At 40.5% G+C, this 17,948-nt stretch overlaps 1 protein-coding gene across 1 annotated transcript in view; it reads right to left on the reverse strand.

Moving 5' to 3' along the window:
• Positions 1 to 17,130, reverse strand: part of RNASEH2B (ribonuclease H2, subunit B) — a 50,062-nt gene extending 32,932 nt beyond the window's left edge. The window contains exon 1 of the mRNA XM_011988762.1: positions 16,695 to 17,130. Within this exon, the coding sequence (XP_011844152.1) occupies positions 16,695 to 16,758 (64 nt within the window). The 5' untranslated portion in view covers positions 16,759 to 17,130. The remainder of the gene's footprint in view (positions 1 to 16,694) is intronic.
• Between the last annotated feature and the right edge of the window lie 818 nt (positions 17,131 to 17,948).

Below are 17,948 nucleotides of genomic sequence, written 5' to 3' on the forward strand. Positions count from 1 at the left end.
GTACTATCATTTGTAATTGTTACTGTTATTATGAAGTAGAGAATTGTAAACATATTTACCTGAAACTTACATTTTTTACACAATTAAAAATATAAGTTGCCTAATTTTTTTTTTTTTTAGGCAACTTATATATTTTTTTCTTTGCCTAATTTTTGAGTGGGATATTTGGCTTTTTTGTTGTTGTTGTTACTACTTTGTGAGGTATTCTTATATACTAAGGATATCAACTATGTTTTTAATCCTGCTCATAATGACTTTTGCCATATAAAAGATAAAAAATCTTCATGCAATCATATCAATCTTTTTCATTATGGTTGTATCCTTTATATCACACTTAGAAAGGCCTTTTCTTAAGATTATGTGAATTGCCTATATTTTCATCTAATATTTAGAATATATTTCATCTAATATTTATATTTTTAACTTATCTGGACTACATCTGGGTATAAGATATTAAGAGGAAATCCAATTTAAATATTTTTTTCGATGAGTTAACCAGTTGTACCAAAACCATCAAGTTTTTATCACACAAATTAAAACATAATAACCATGACTATTTTATTGGTAACACTCATCATGTATTTTGAGTGGCATATTCATGGAACTCTCAAAATGTCCCTATTACCAAAAGGAACAATGGGGCTCTGATTAGTAAGGGGGCATAGCAACAATTTACCAAAGAGAGCAAAAGAGAAAGGATGAAAGAAAGGAGATTTTACTCTCTTTTATTTTTCTATGGCCCCCACTCCCTTTACTCTACTTCAGATCTTCATAAGCTTAAATAGAGCAGACATATTTTAGAAGTTGGCTTACCCATGAATGGTTAAAATACGACCATTTTTTTCTTAAACTAATAGTGACATTAAGTATCTACAGAAAAAAAAAAAAAAGAGATTTCTACTTTCCACCAAGATGGAATAACAGGAATTCAATTAACCCTCTGAAACAACAACAACAAAAACCCACAAAACACCAGACAAAATACATGTAACAACTATTCTCAAGGCACTACACACAAGCCATGCAGGAGTCCCTGAGAGGTGGGAAACAAATTAGATGAGCCCTATGATTGCCCAGCTTACTGCTTTAAAAGAGTTTCCAGGCCACAGTGCAAAAAGGGAGAACACAGTAAAGCCTCGCTGACTTGCTGAATTGAAGAGATGATGCTGAGAATTCCAGCGACACCAAGGTGGTTAGGGTTCCCAGGTCAGCACACACGAAAGGAGAGGGCTAAAAAGAAACAAGACGCCAAAGATCTGCAGAGGGTCCTACTTAAGTAGGATCAGTGCATGCATGTGATGAAACTACCCAAAAGCCAGGAGAAAACCCATCTAAACAGATTTGAGGGAACAGTACCTCACACTCCCTCAGGGTCTTGAATTGTGCCTAGCCCCAGACACACTGTAAAACCTCACAATTCAAAGGGGTATAGTACTCAAAAGGGTACTCAGTAGTCGGGAACAGTCAGCCCTATTGGCTGCTCTGGTCCCACCAAACTAATTATAAAAGCAAGACCTAAAAGTATCCAATTCTTTCAAAGTAACTGTGTCCTAGAATGAAGTTCAAGAATAGTTATAGAAACACAAAAACACTCATCACCCAAAAGGACAAAATTCACAATGTCTGCCATCTAATCAAATACTATGAGGCATTCAAAGAAGCAGAAAAATATGGCCCATAATAAGCAAACAGAATCAATTACTGAAAGAGGGGTATTAATATACAAGATAATAGAATTGATAGACAAAGGCTTTAAAAACAACATTCCTCATGGACAAGTTAATTAGAGACATAGAAGATTGCAAAAAAAATACCTAAACTGAATTTCTAAAGATGAAAAACACACTGGATAAAATTAATAGCTGAAGAAAAGATAAATGAACTTGAAGACACAGTAATAGAAACCATCTAAAATGGGAACACAGAGAAAAAAACTTGAAGAAAAAAGAGTATTAGTAAACTAAGGGACAACTTTATGCATTTTAATATATGTATAACTGGAGTTTCGAAAAGGAGAAGAGGGAATGAAAAAAAATTTGAAGAAAATAAGTCTGAAACGTTCCAAATTTGATGAAAACTACAAATCCAAGAAGCTCAATGAACTCAAAGCATAAGAAACAGGAATAAAACTATACATCACAATAATACTTTGAAATCAGTAATAAAAGGAAAATCTTGGCTGGGCATGGTGGTGCATGCCTGTACTCCAGCACTTTGGGAGGCCAAGGTGGGCAGACTGCTCGAGCTCAGGAGTTCAAGACCAGCCTGGGCAATGTGGTGAAACCCTGTCTCTACAAAAAATACACGTGTGGTGGCATGTGCCTGTAGTCCCAGCTACTTGGGAGGCTAAGGTGGGAGGATCACTTGAGCCCAGGAGTTTAAAGCTGCAGTGAGCTGTGACTGCACCACTGTACTCCAGCCTGGGTGACAGGGTGAGACTCTTTCTCTAAAAAAACACTGTTATTGTTCAATTGTCTACATCTCCCTTCAGTTCTGTCAGTTTTTGATTCATGTAATTTGGGGCTCTGTCATTGGGTGCATGTTTATAATCGCGGTATCTTCCCAATAGACTGTTACATATCTAGTAATAATTTTTATCATAAAGTTGATTTCATCTGATACTAGTATTGCCACTCCAGCTCTCCTTCAGTTACTGTTTGCATTGTATATCTTTTCCCATTCATTTACTGTCAACCTATTTTTGTTTTTAAATTTAAAGTGTGTGTAAGTGTGTCTAGTAGATAGGATATAGTTGGGTCAGGAGGTTCCCACCCCCCCTTCCCTGCATTCTGCCAATCTCTGCCTTTTAACAGAAGTGCTTAGTGCATTTATATTTAATATAATTATGGATAAGGTAGGATTTATATCTGCCATTTAGCTCTGTTTTCTGTATGTCATATTCCTTTGGATTCCCCATTACTGTCTTATTTTGAGTTAAACAGATGTTTTCTAGGGTACCATTTTTGATCCTTTGTTGTTTCTTTCATTTAAAGGAGTTATTTTCTTAGTGGTTATCCTGGGAATTACAGTTAGTATCTTAACTCACAATGTAGTTCAGATTAGTATTAACTAAGTTTCAAGAGTATTTAGTAAGTTTTCTGCATATTCCTTTTCCTCTCCTCTCCTTTGTGCTACTGTCATACAAACTACATCTTTATGTATTATAAGCCTGTTAACACAATTTATAATTATTGCTTTATGTAGTTATCACCCAAAAGAGTTACAAAAATATATTTGTGCTTTTATGTCTATTTCTGTATTTATCTTTACTAGTGCTCTTTATTCTTCATGTGGATTCAAGTTATCATCTAGTGCCTTATCCTTTCAATCTGAAGGACTCCCTTCATAATTTTTGTGGGACAGGTCTGCTAGTGACACATTCTGTTTCCCTTTATCTTAGAATGTCTTGGTTCCTTCCTCAGTTTTGAAAGATAATTTTGACAGATATAGAATTCTTTGTTGAGACTCTCTTTATTTCAGCACCTTAAATATGTCATCCCACTCACTTCTAGCCACCATAGCTTCTAATCAGAAGTCAGCTGTTAATTTTATTGAGGATCCCTTTTATTTGATGAGTCATTTTTCTCTTACTGCTTTCAAGATTCTCCTTGTGTTTTCACAGTTTGACTATGACACACGCAGGTATGGATCCCCTTGAGTTTATCCTATTTAGAGTTTCCTGCACTCATTAGTTGTGCAGACAAATATTTTTAAAATCAAATTTGGGAAGTATTTGCATTATTTCTTCAAATATTCCTCTCCCACCCTTCTCTTCTCATCTGGGATTCCCATAATGCATATAATAGTAGGCTTGATGGTGTCCTACAGGTCTCTGGGACTACATCCAGGTTCAGTTTTCTTTATGCTTCTTCTTTCTGTTCCTCACCCTGGATAATCTCAATTGACCTGTCTTTGAGTTTTCTAATTTTTTCCTCTGCCAGCTGAAATCTGCTGTTGAGCTCACTAGTGAATTTTTCATTTGTTATTATACTTTTCAAATCCAGAATTTAGATCCTTTTACAATTTATCTGTCTGTTGATATTCTCTATTTGGTGAAACTTCATTGTCATACTTGCCTTTCATTCTTTAGACATGGTGTTCTTTAGTTCTTTGACTATGTTGATAGTAGCTGCATAAAATCTTTGTAGAATAAATCCAACATCTCAGCCCCCCTCAGAGACAGTTTCTATTGACTACTTTCCCTATTGTGTATGGGTCATACTTTCTTGTTTGTGGATGTATGTCTCATGCTTTTGTTAAAACAAAACGAAACAAAACAAAACTGAGCACTTCAGATAATAATAAATGTGGCAATTCTGGAAATCAGACTCTCCTCTCCCAACTCCCCAGGATTTGTTGCTGCTGTTTTTTGCAGTTATTGCAGTTGTTGCTGTTTGTTTGTTTAGTGACTTTCTGGACTAATTCCGTAAAGTCTGTATTTCTTGCAGTGTGCAGCCACTGATGTCTCTGTTTAGTTAGCTTAGTGGTTAGCTGATGCTGTGAACCAATAAGTGATCCAATCTTTGCTGAGCGGTGCTGTGTGTGTAGGTTGAGGCATACTTTCAACACTTGGGCACTTTAATCTTCTGCTTTAGCTTGTATTTATTGCTTTCTCAGGACCTCATGGTCAGTCAGAGGTGAGACACTGAGGCCCTCTCAGGTCCTTCTGAGCATGCACATAGCCCTGCATATGTGTATAGCCTTCTAATCCCCTAGGAATATGACAGAGTTTTTTAAAGCCTCTGTGTACATCTTGTTCCTCATATCTTACCCTTAAGTTTTTGGCCAGGTTTTTATTTGCGCAACTAGTATTGACCCCTCAGAAGCTACAATATTAAACGATTGTCACTGATTGTTTTTGACAAATACCCTGAAGATAGGGCTCTGTGGGAACAGAGCAAGCTCTGAGCTCCAAGGTAGGTTAAATAACAACTATGCCCTGCAAATGAGACTTTTCCAAGGAGCTGTGAGGAAAGTCAAATAGGGACAATGCTCTGGGAATGGGACTTCTTGAGGATCTTCCATCTAGGCCTATCCTATCCAATGGTTGAAGGCTGTTGGTTTTTACAAGTACCGTGTTTGCAAGACTGCTGGTTTTCAAGGCTACTGCAGAGCTGAGGAGAGGAAATGGGAGTAGTTCAAGTTACAATCCCACAAACCCTGCTGTTCCTAATAAGATTCAGAAGATTTTCTTGAATAAACACTTCTCAAACTGTTGGAAGCCTTTGGCTAATTTCAGGGGTTCTGAAAAAGTTGCTTTTCGCTATCTTTGCCAGTTTTTTCATTGCTTTTATGGGAGGGTGGATTTACCCTGACTGAACTTTGAAGACTTGGTATGAGAAAAGGAGTTCATTTACTATAATATTTCTGATAAATTCCTTAGTCTATACCTGGTATTAGGCATACAAAATTACTTGTAACTATAAATTAACACTATCAAAGTTAAAGAGTTTCCATTTACTCTGAGAAAATCCTGGATCATTTCATGGACCAACTTCTCACCCAACAGGTTTGGAAGCTCCATCCTTTTTCTAACTTCTGCTATATTTTACTTGCATCTAGCACAGGTGAAGAATAGCTAAATTAATTAGAGAAGAAAACTCTGCTTTTAGAGTAATGGGAAAGAATTAGAAAAAAGAGAGTGAGTGTGAGGAAGGGTCATGATCTATAAACCTACTTTTAACTTATGTCTATTTCTTCAATGATGTCAGCATACAAAGAACATTGGACCCAGAGTCAGATGGGTTCATACTCCAATCTCAGTTTCTCTCCTGACTCAGCAGTGTGACTCTGTGCAAGATACTCAACTTCTCTGTGGTTCAGTTATTTCATCTATACAATGGGTATAATAATAATAATTTTACATGTTTCTGTTAGATTGAAATGAAATGTATGTGAAAGTGCCTAGAACACATAATAAGCAATCAATTAACAATCAGTTTCCCTTCCTTCAACTACGTGGAAAAAGTCAGGAACATGTAGGGAATAATATCAAAATATAAAAGTCACAAAATCTAAGCACAGAGTTACATAAGGGCTTAAAAATTAGTCTTCCAAGAAAATATTAAATTAGAACCAGCATATCTTGTTTAAAAGCCAGAACACAATGCATTTTATATGTAAAAATCAAGATAATGTAAATTCCCAGCGGTGTTTCTGGCACATGAGATATACTCAATAAACATAACATAAATGAATTGTTCAGTTTTAGAAAAAACTCAATAAGAAATTATGAAAGCGAGTTTTGATACTAAAAGAGCCAAATTTCACTTGTCTAGAAAATTTACTCATATGAGACACCTTCTTCCAAAACTATGCTTCCAACTCTATTTTTAAAAGAGTAGCTATACACTTTGTCTTTTTTTACTCTTTTATCTAAGAGATGATATAGTCGTGCTGGCTAAAAAAGTATTTTCACAAAAAAAGAAAAAACTCAGACAACTGAGAAGCAGCTATCGGTTTTGCTGGCCATTTTAGGTTTAATAATATGTTAAACTTCCCAATTATCTCAAGCTCTGCCCCTCTGGTTCCTTAAAAGTAACTGATTCCACAATAGTTATTCTTATGGTCTCTATATTCTCTGTAAAGATTCAATTGTATGTCCCACTGGTCACCATTAACTCTGGCAGCAAATCTTCCATCTCTTTACTATCCTGATCTAAATACTTCCACAGGCTGGGCACGGTGGCTCACACTTGTAATCCCAGTACTTTGAAAGGCTGAGATGGGCAGATCACTTGAGTCCAGCAGTTAAGAGACCAGCCCGGCCAATATGGTGAAACCCCATCTCTACTAAAAATACAAAAATTAGCTGGGTGTGGTGGCACATGCCTGTAATCCCAGCTACTTGGGAGGCTGAGGCATGAGAATCGCTTGATAAGAATCGCTTGAACCCAGGAGGCAGAATTTACAGTGAGTTGAGATCACGCCACTGCACTCCAGCCTGGGTGACAGAGCGAGACTCTGTCAAAACAAAACAAAACAAAACACCCTCAACAAACAAGGAATCTCTGATTGCTACTTTCCTGACATCTGTACTTCAAAGAAAACATACTAGTGACAAAGAGACAACTGTGTCTAATGAATGTAAAATCAAAAATAACAGCTAATATGTATTGGCCATTTACTGTCTACCAGGCACTGTTTAAGTCCTTTATATTGGTCACATAATAAGTGCCATATTAATTTCCACTTTTTTGGATGAAAAATTTGCCTTAAGGTCAGAGTGCAAGTCAACTATAGAGCCAGGATTTAAACTCAGTCAACTACTATCCAGAGCCAACATTTTAAACTATAATACTGTAAAGAAACTCTTAATCTGAAGTCCCATACCTCTTAACTTAAAAAGCACAAACTGCAGCTTGGAAACACAATGATCCTGACATGACTATTCTCCTATGATGTAAACATTTAAAACTTTCCCTCTCTTGTCCTGTCCTCCTCATCCTCAAAAACTAGCAGAGTCATCTAATCAGCTGCAATCCAGCTACTGTAATCCAGCCAGTAGACCCAGCCATGGGGCAGAAGCAAGAGAAAGGAGGGAGAGCTGGGAAAGCTAAAAAGAGAAAGGGGTGGGATCCAAAAATCCATATAAGAAGGATAAAGGGAGAGAAACTGGTTGTGGGATATAAGAAACACCTAGTGACAAAAACAGATGAAACATTTGACCAATGGCAAGAAAAGAAAACTGATCTTCCTATTAGAGTTTACAATATTCTATACATAGATGTATATACTTCTCCCCACCACCCCCAGATATCTGTGACATTTTAATGCTTAAAAATTAGGTTACACAGCACGTATCAATGCACAGACTTAACCATTCTGTATTTTTTAAAGTTAGTCAAAAAGTATTGTATAAGCCAAAATGGTACATGATTTTTCATCTACAGACTATACAGTACAGGTTGTTGTACAGTTGATATGAAGTTATTTATCAAGCAGGTTTGTCAAACTTGGCAGCTCTTTCTTATCCCTCTCTTGGTTAAGACAAGTTTTCTTCACTGCATTTAAAGTTCAAAGACAAAAGACAAGTGATTTTTGCCAATTGTTCTTATGACTTGGAATCAATGGACATTTGTTCCCGAGCCTGTCTGATTTTTGGCACATAGGAGATAAGCTCTGAGAAACATACACCCACTGTTACATAGAGGAGAAAGTACAGACATCAAAGCACCATTCACTTTATTTTTAGATACCATATCAAGGCTATTCAGGTTTCTTAAGAAGATCCAATAGAAAAAAGAAAAAGAGAGATGAGATTATCACTCTCATGCTTATGCAATACTACGTCCTAAATAGGTTCCAGTTCATTTTCTTTAGACTTCAGCTATCAGAACATATTCAGATCCTCCCCTTCCCCCGACCCCTGGCACCCTCCTGCCTGTTTGCCAGATACTTCCTTGGAAACACTTTGGTAGGACACAAATACGATGCATGCAAGACAAATCAGCATAATTTTCAAGTAACTTGCAGCTTCCAGGAACACTAATTTCAGTAATAGCTATATGCCTTCCCTTCCCAAAACATCAGCACTGCTGTCAAAGACATCTGGGTCATTTTCCTGGCTTTGAAGCTCTTTGTTTCTTCAAAGACTACAAGAGGCAACCAAGAAAGCAAGAGAGACATACACCAGGAAAATTCTGTGATTACTGAAGTAATAGGTTCCTCTAAGCATAACTTTCTTTTGAAACTTTGGAAAAAAAAAAATTAGAAAACTAGCCTTCAGCAGGACCACAGAAGACAAAATCTCCATTCTTTCAGGGCTGTCCCTATCAACAACCATATTTCTAGGAACGACCTGTGCACTGGAGAAGCAGCTAGTAAAAAAATTCAGGTTCACAGCCAACTCAGAGCCACAAAGACCAGCAAACATATTGAGATGGAGCATGAACTATGTGGGAAGCAGGAAAAATTCTGGAATGCTAGAAAAGACAGACCTGACTGGGGGTACTGAGAGCAACCAGGTTTGGTTCCAGGGAAGGAGCTATATCTAGTCCCCAGTCATCAAACTGAGAGCAGTTTGAGACCAGCCTTTCCTGGTCCTCTGGCCTCTCCCACAGTGGTGAGGTATCATTATTCAGTCAGCAGAGTGGCCTCTGGCACATGCAGGAGCCCTGGAAAAGGACTTGAGAGAGTTGACAGTCTCTGCCACTGGATTTCTATTGTATGTTGACAGATTATTTGACTTCTCTGAGTCTTGGTTTCCCGATGTGCAAAATGGTGATAATAAAGCTTGCCTTAACTGCTTCCCAAGGTCATCAAGAGGGTCAAACACAATTATATGAAAGTATTTTGCAAAGTTATAACAGCTAGAAGATGCAGACCTAGAAGCTGGGCTTCCTAAAAATTATACAAACTTTGACTAAATGAAGGCAAGTATAAGTTACAGCTAGAACTCAATTCTCCATACAAATAAACCTCTGCCATATCTATATACAAGTCAGTCAAAGAGACAACCAGCAACTGAGAAACCCCTAATGCTGGCCGTAGGCAAGACAGCTCACGAGTCCCACTGAGGTTTCTGGCCAGAGCTCAGAGTCCCACTGGTGAATGACATGGTAGCTAGTTCCTCTGCTGTCTATCCTGGATCCTTTCCTTCTTTCAGAAAAGCACTCTTTATCCTCAAGTGCCCACTTTGTCCTCCTCTCGCACCTTGTGCTTACAGTGAAGCCTGCCCTCCCTGGCTACAGTAGGTATGTGATTACTGAAGTAACAGGTTGCAGGTGGAGGGTGGGACTGCATGTGACCATAGCAGGACTGGTCAGAAGGCTGTTTTGAAAGGTTTCAAACTGGAACTAAGAGAAGAGGCCCCTCCCAGCAGACACCAGGGGATCTGAGGCTTGGGAATCATGTGAAACCAGTTTTCCACTAAATGGAGGAAGTTGGTTTGAGAAGAGGAAGTTAACACTCAGGCAGAAACCCTGGACTCCCCCTGCTGCAACACCCTAGGGCCAGATGTCCTATGCTCTCCCCCACGCCACCACCCCTGCTCCTTCCTGGGAAGATGTGAACCTGCTAAGGAACTCCCACAGAAGTTCAAGTCTGGTTTTGTAACACACAACCCAGGTGCATTGATCCCACATTAAAAAATGGCAATTTCCATACTAAGGCAGACTCACAGGCTATTCAAACCAGTATCTGCTTTCAGGAAAGCACACCAGGGGATGTTTGCAGGAGGCTATGGTTGTCCTCAAAAATGCAACCTGCTTTGAATGACTTCTGAAACATCCTAGTTTGCCATTGTGTCCAACATAGCTCTGTAAATGTATCTTTACCTATTTTGCACCTATTTGTATTTTCAATCTTTATCCACTTTCAAAGATAACCCATTCCAAATATGTACTGTCTACTATGTGAAGCAATAAGTAATACACCTCTTCAATGTTCAAAGCCTAAAATACAAATTCTTTTTGTCAACTTGGTTCATATCACTGTGTAAGTTTCTGTCCTTATCAAAATCAAGAGAAAAAAAACAGCCCCTACCTCTATTAAATCAACTGAACTGTCTTTCTCCGATTTTATGTAGAACAGCACTATATAAACTTTTATGTAACCCCAATCTCCCTGAGTGTTTTAGTGTTACATTAAATAAGTAGTAAGAGTAAACAATGAAATAAAGGCAAAAATAGAAAAATAAGAAAAAAAATTTAACAACACTGGAATTCATTTTGTAATATAAACAACATGAAAAGACTGGAAATAAGAATCTCCAAAATTTTTATTTTGGGTGGCAGGATGATGGACAAATTATTTTATTCTTTATTATTTTTCCTGTATTACTACAATTTCTATACTGGGTTAAGTGTTACTATTCTAATTATTTAAAGTTATTAAAAAAAAAAACTCTAGGAGAAAAACGTGTAAATGTAGAGTTAACTGGTTAAAAGGGCAACAACAACAACACAAAACTTGAAAAACAATGAGGCAAAGGTAGCCGAGCATGCAGGAGAGCCCCACCAAATGCTGAGACCCAGGCCCTCGGAGGAGTCAGCACTGACTGGGGAGACCTCAGCCAGCCTCCAGCTTAGTTGTTTCGGGGACAGATAATGAAACAGAGACCAGAACATGTAGCCCCAAATCCCTTACCCATTCTGCTTTAGCAAACAGTCATCTTTAGACAAGGAAGTCATAAAGGTAGCGCCGAACAAAGGCCTGGAAACCCTACGTGACATGGTCTACTGTTTGGAGGTTCTGCTCTAAGCTGAAGGCTGAGGTGCCCACACTGAGAAGTGAAATGGCCACTCAGGGAGAGAACGCACTTGGACTCGCTCTAGCTCCTGGCATGTATTAGGTGTTCAACACATATTTACATAAAAATGGCACTTAAATGAATAATCATGATGAAATGTGTAGGTGGTCAAAGAGGTACCATGAACCTGGGCAGTAACAAGAGGAGAGACCCATGGGAAGGCTTCCTGGTAGAGGTGATACTTGAGCTGGGTTTAAAGGATAAGTAGGAATTTGCCAGGTAGATAAAGTGAAGAGCAGGCAGGATTCCAGGCAGACACAAAGTCAAGACAGAGAAGTTGAGCTGGAGCAAATGGCTTAGCTTTGTGGAAAATAAAGTTGAACAGAACCTTGAGGAAAGGGTAGAATTTGGATAGAAGTAGAAGGGGAGGAAAAAGCAGAATAAGCAAAGACATTGCAGGAAGAAATGGAATGTGAGACTTTTATTCGTTCAGTAAATATTTATTGAAATATCTACTCTGTCCGAGGCCCAGGGCTAAAAGCCTGAGGTGTAAGAAATCTTATGAGTAACTCAAACCACAGATAACAACCCCACCAGACTGGTATTGTTCTCCCCACTGTAGAGATAATGAAAGTGAGGCTTTATAGTGAGGAGGTAAACCGTCCAAGGACACAGAGCTAATAAATAGCATAAATCTGGCTTTTAAGTGTGTGTCATTATAGCGAGGCTTTGGAGCACACTGACTGAGTTGTTTTTTAGCATCACAGTTAAAGCTCAGAGGATGTGGGAGAATCCATGCAGTCCCTATTCTGTTACTCAAATAAAAAATCATCAACACTGCTTGCTTTCCTTTAATGAATATATTTTTTTCTGACCTGGAGAATAAATATGTGGGAGTCATGAGTTCTTACTCATAAATATCCCAAGTATTTTGGAACAATTACTAAAGGGACAAGATCAGACCCTGGAAACAGCCTGATTACACCAACTGGCAACTGAAGTCTATCCACTTCAGAACGTGCTCAGATAGATAGCGAGGGGGGCGGATCCAGTGGCCATCTGAGAAAGGTCAGTTGGGTTCCACCAAAAAACATTTTGCAAAAACAAAACCAGACTGAGGATTCGTGTGGAAAATGTTAAACACGCTCTATGCTGGAAAACTCTGAGACTCCTGCATTGCTGACTGCCTGCAGTAGACTATTCGGTAAATGACACATCTTCCAAAAAGGTGAGCATAACTATTCTGAGGTTGTCTAAAATCAGCACTTGAACTGGCCAGGTTCTCCATCATTTGCCAAGTGAAGTTCATCTCTTCTGAAAATAAGGAAGCTTTTGGCCCTCAGGTGTATTTCTAAACACAAACATATACATACATGCCGTTTTGACAAAGAACAAAAATCCTGCTAAGTTTTTCTTCTGAGATTAACCATGTGCCATTAGATAAAAAAGAGAAAAGAGTGTTTTTTTAGTGTCACTGAAAAGTCAATTAAATCTATAGTAGTTCTTCCTTTGCCATACACTTTAAACCTTTACTTTTTTTTCTCCCCCAAAACAAGAGGCATTTCTTTGGACTTATAAAAAGCTACAATTATGCCAGTTGGTGGATTTAAAAAAAAAAAAAAAAAGCTTCAAGACTATAATCAGAAATAAATTTTTCTCCATCATTAAGAAAATTAGTTTTTCCTTTTAAATTTATTTTTTAAATCCTTTAATTAGAACATAGTTCTAATGCACGAATTTATATAATCCTTCCACATCTATTTTTGCATTCCACTTGGAGAGACAGCTCTGGCATAATCATTTGTGATTATCATGATGCCTCACATGAAAAGCTGTTATTGTATTTGAAATGTCTAAGGTAGACAGTGATTCTCATCTCCCAAAAAGCAACCCATCCTCTACCTCCAAGAAACTGCTTTCTGTGGGGAAATAAATAATACGTGCAATCTTTCCTAAAATACTTTTTAACATATATATTCATGAAATAAAGGGGGATAACTTTATTGCAAAACTTGTTTCTAACTGAAAATCTGAGTTGAGGTCCAGTTTCACCTCAGGACTGTTTAATCAGGGAGCTGTTTAAGGAACATTTTAATCAGCCTAAGTAAACCCAAATGAATTTTGTTTTAATAGGCCTGAAATGATTTTTCTTCTTCTTTTTTTTTTTCCATACACAATGTTAGGGTTCCCCAATTAACATTTCCTTGGAGATGAACCCAATTAATTGTTCAGCCCCAAATAGCAATAAATGCAGTCTTCTATACACAGTGAATCAGGTGACCTCTCACACCTGGGTACATCCCAACTTACCAGCATTAACAAGAAAAATTGACTTAAGAAAAATATTAAAAATATGACTCAAACATTTACTTTTAGGGCAGAAAATGAGGGATAGAAACTTATACTACTTTCCAAAAAGTAAAGATGTTAATGGCCTCTTACAGAAATTAAAACTGCAAACAGGGTAGTATTCCCAGGCCATTTTACAGAAACATTTAAGACAACCCCAACTAAAAGAAATGCTTGCCTTTGCTGAAATGGGAAACGGTTCTGTCTTCACCAGCCTATGAAAACCAACGTCCCAAGTCTGAATATCTCACAAGTATCTCTTCCAAGTCCTAGATTTGTTTATCTGAGATAGTCAGCTTCTCCAAACAAATGGAAAACTAGAGGCAAAATACCTAAACCAAACATTTAAATATATCCTTCAAGATATAACACAGTGCTGTGGCAGGCAACTCGATGAACAGCATGAATTAAATGTTGAAAAAATGTATCATTGCAAGGTTAGGCAGCTTCACCCTTGTCTCATGGTAAATCCCTCTAAAGTTCTGTCGGCCTGTGGGTTCATGTGCTCACTTTTCAGTACACAGAGTAAGTTCTTCAGATCCCAAGTTTTCTAAAACCGAATACAGGCCGCCTCCACCAAATACTTTTGAAAAATGTTTAATAATCTTTGGTTTCTTTATTAAGGGCCCAACTTTACTGGGGTATGGTGCTCCCTCAGCCGAGGGCTTATCGTTTCCAGCTCCCAAATGTGTAACTAAGCAGGCTGATTTCTCACCTTCTGGAAAAGACAACTGGGAAGATGAACCTCCTACTCTGCACTTACATGCACTTCCTTGACCATTTAAATTCTGGCCCACCACAAAGAGGGCCAAACATGAGGCTGGTCATTCCTATATCCCAATCTAGTTCCCAAAGTCTCTACTGCAGTGGTTCCCGGGGTGGGGCCGAGATTTCCGGACAAGCAGCATCAACATCTCCTGGGAACTTGTTACCAATGCACATTCTCTGGCCTCAGCCCAGGACCTACTGAACCAGAACCTGTGGGGGCTGAGGCCCACCTCCCTAGGTGAGTGATGCCTTCAAGTTTGAGAACTACTGTTGCACTGCAGTCGCTATCAAACCGTGTTGTACCCTCAGAGCCTGCAGGTGGCACTAAAGGCCAGAAGGAAGAATTGCAGGAGCTGGCAGCCCAAGTTTTTAACTGTTAAGAGTTCCTGCCCGCCTGACCACACAGCTCTTTCTAGCAGTTCCCAACAGCTGCTCAGCCTCCGCCAATGCCTTAAAAGGTCACAGTAGATCTCAGCTTTGAACAGAAACTCAACAGAAACTCTTCTCACAACCCAGCAGTAGATATATTAAAACCTACATTTTTCAGGGATACAATCAATATTTAATTCTTTTGAGGGTTTTGTGTTTAATACAATAAGGACACAAACACACTTTTAAAACGACGATGTCAATACTGATTAAACAGAACAACAAAATAAGAAGCTCAAATTATCATCAGCTATTGTGTATATCTGAATAATAATAATGCACTTGATTCTGAAAGAATGATTAGAGTTCCTACCCTGAAAATCTAAATGTCTTGAAGTGACAAAGTGAGAAGGATGATTTTTCTAATGAAAAGCATGTATACGGGTAGTCCTTTGCGAGATTGTCAAAATTCTGAATTTTGCATTGGCTGTTTTACCACCCAAACGTCTTTACTGAAGATGTGCAGCAATGGGAACTCTCATACACGGCTTGTGGGAATATAAATCAGTATAACCACTTTGGAAAACCATTTAACAGTGTCAACTACAGCTCTACACACAAGTACTTAGAACCAGCCATTCCACTCCAGGGTATACACCCTGGAGATATGAGTGCCTATGTCTACCAAAAGCCGCCTAAAGGAATGCTCTGAGAAGTGTAACTTGTAATAGTTGCAAACTGGAAACAATTCAAATGTTCATCCACAGTAGGGCAGATAGTTTGGATATTTATACAATTAAACAGAAGTAGCAATGAAAAAACTAACCAACCAAACAACTGCTACAACATGAATGAATTTCACAAACCATGGATGAAACTTTGGGCGTGAAAGAAGCCAGACACAAAGGGGTACACTCTTATCCAAACAGGCAAAACTAACCTCTGGTGACAGAGGTCAGCATAGAGGTTCCTGGGGCTATCTAAGAATAGGCATAAGGACCTATTGGAAACAGTATACATCTCGAACTGGGGGATGGTTACTAGGGTGATGTATACGTATGAAAAGTTCAATGAGTTGCATACGTAAAATTCGTACACTTTATGTATTTTTTAGAGGCAAAAAATATTCTTCACAGCCTGTCATGTAAACATTTTCAATAACCATCATAAAACTCTGAATTCCTGGGAAAGAATATTGGTATCAGACTATATTTAGGCAACGAACACGCTGCATTTGCTGAGCTAAATTCAAAATTTAATACAGGGAACAGGAGATTTTCCTTTTTTCCAATGTTATACATATATAAAAAGACCAAAACTTTCTGGCTTGCATTCCGTAGGCCAAATTCCTTTAACTGTGTCATTTAATCGATCCTTCCTTGTGTGGCACTGGCTGTCCATTGTCTCAAGCCCTCGCATGTCCTGGATGGCCGGTCATCATCCACACGGGGGCTGAAAGGCCCGGCTCCAGCACTCCTGTGGTCATTATCCTGCTGAGTCGCTTTGAACCACCCTTGGCCTAACCGCGACTCCCATCCCGCTTCCCTCCTGCCTCGCCACCGCAGGCCTGTCCCTCTGCTTTCTTGTTAAAACGGCGCACCGTCTGGGGCCACTTCGAGCCTACTGGATCCCTGGTTCCAACCCAGTAGGATCACAGAAGCAGGGCCAGCTGCCAGGTGGGGAACATCAAGGGCAGAAACCTCCGGGGCCCGCAGCGCACCGATGACCCCGAACCCGCGTGGCTCCCCGCAGGCTGAGTCGGCTTCCACCCGCCCACCCGAGCTACCGGGGATCAGGGCCCAGGAAACCGCTCGGTCCTTTTCGGCGCTTCCGGGTTTGAAAACCGCGATTTGCTATGACGTGTGACCAAGATGCGGGGCCAGCTGTCCCAGAGAGAATCCCATCCCGCGCCAGGCCGGGGAATGGGAGCTGCCGCGGTGGGGGGCAGCGCGCCCGGGGTGGCGTGCCGCTTCACCAGCTCTTGGGCAGTCCCCGCCGCCCGGGCGCGCGTGTTTACCTGGAACCAGGAACACGTGCTGCCGGGCGCCAACCCCGTCCCCGCAGTCCACGCCGGCGGCCATGCCGCCCGCCTCTTCCGGGGCGCCGCAGGCCCAGCGCTGCGGGCCTCAGTCTCCCAGCCCCGCCGAAAATGGCGGGAGAAGGGTCTGTTCCGGGTGGCGCGGCGCGCTGAGGGACCGGCAGCGCCCGGGAGGAGGCCCGGGGGCCGAGTTTCGTTTCGTTTCCGGGACCAGCCTGCTGCTGGTGTTACGTGTTTAAATTTAGCGCCAGGCGAGGCGCTCTGAATGCCGGCGCAGGGCCGCCGGCAACTGGAAGGGGCCGCGGCCTCTCCCTCGCAGCTCCGCTAGTGGTAGGTGCTCACAGCGCGCCGCAGGGCGCCGAGTGACGCGGCGCGGGGCGGGGTCGTCGGGGCCCCGCGCTCTGTCGCTGCACCCAGCGGCCCTCCGTGGTCTAGCGAGCGAGCTAGGACTGGGTCTGCGTGGTGTGGGCCCGGACAACGGGTGACGCCCGCCACATCCCCAGGGCCGGGGGACTCTCCTGGAGCTAGTCCGTGTTAGGGACATTAGCAGTCACGTCGGAATCCGAATCCAACTCTTAGGCATGGTCCTCAATTATTTGTGAATATATATTGGTCATCAGTTGCATTCTATGTTGCTATTGATGTCAGAATATATGTGCATTATGAGTTATAAGGGATGTCCTCAATTTGGACTCCGTCCTCATCACTAAAAGAGGTGCACAGTTTTAGGCTCAGAATATGAATTTGTTGTTTTGGAGAACGCTGTAATGAGGTAAAAATTTAGACATTTATTAAAAAAGTTAGAACCACGAAATTTGGGAGTTTAAACTTTTAAAAATAACATTTTAATTGAAAAGTGATGTTTGTTTGGTACATGGGTTTTAAGAAGAAAGTACATATTCCTTTCATACTTTAGAGAAAAGCATGGGCCAGGCGCAGAGGCTCAGGCCTGTAATCCCAGCTCTTTGGGAGGCCAAGGCAGGCGGATCGCCTGAGGTCAGGAGCTCGAGACCAGCCTAACCAACATGGTGAAACCCCGTCTCTACTGAAAATACAAAATTAGTTGGGTGTGGTGGTACACATCTGTAATCCCAACTACTACGTAGGGAGGCTGAGGCACAAGGATCACTTGAACCCAGGAGATGGAGGTTGCAGTAAACCGAGATCCCACCACTGCACTCCGGCCTGTGCTACAGAGCTAGACTCTGTCAAAAAAACACACACACACACAAA

The sequence above is a fragment of the Mandrillus leucophaeus genome, unplaced genomic scaffold (genome assembly GCF_000951045.1).
Source record: "Mandrillus leucophaeus isolate KB7577 unplaced genomic scaffold, Mleu.le_1.0 Scaffold338, whole genome shotgun sequence".
Lineage (NCBI taxonomy): Eukaryota > Metazoa > Chordata > Mammalia > Primates > Cercopithecidae > Mandrillus > Mandrillus leucophaeus.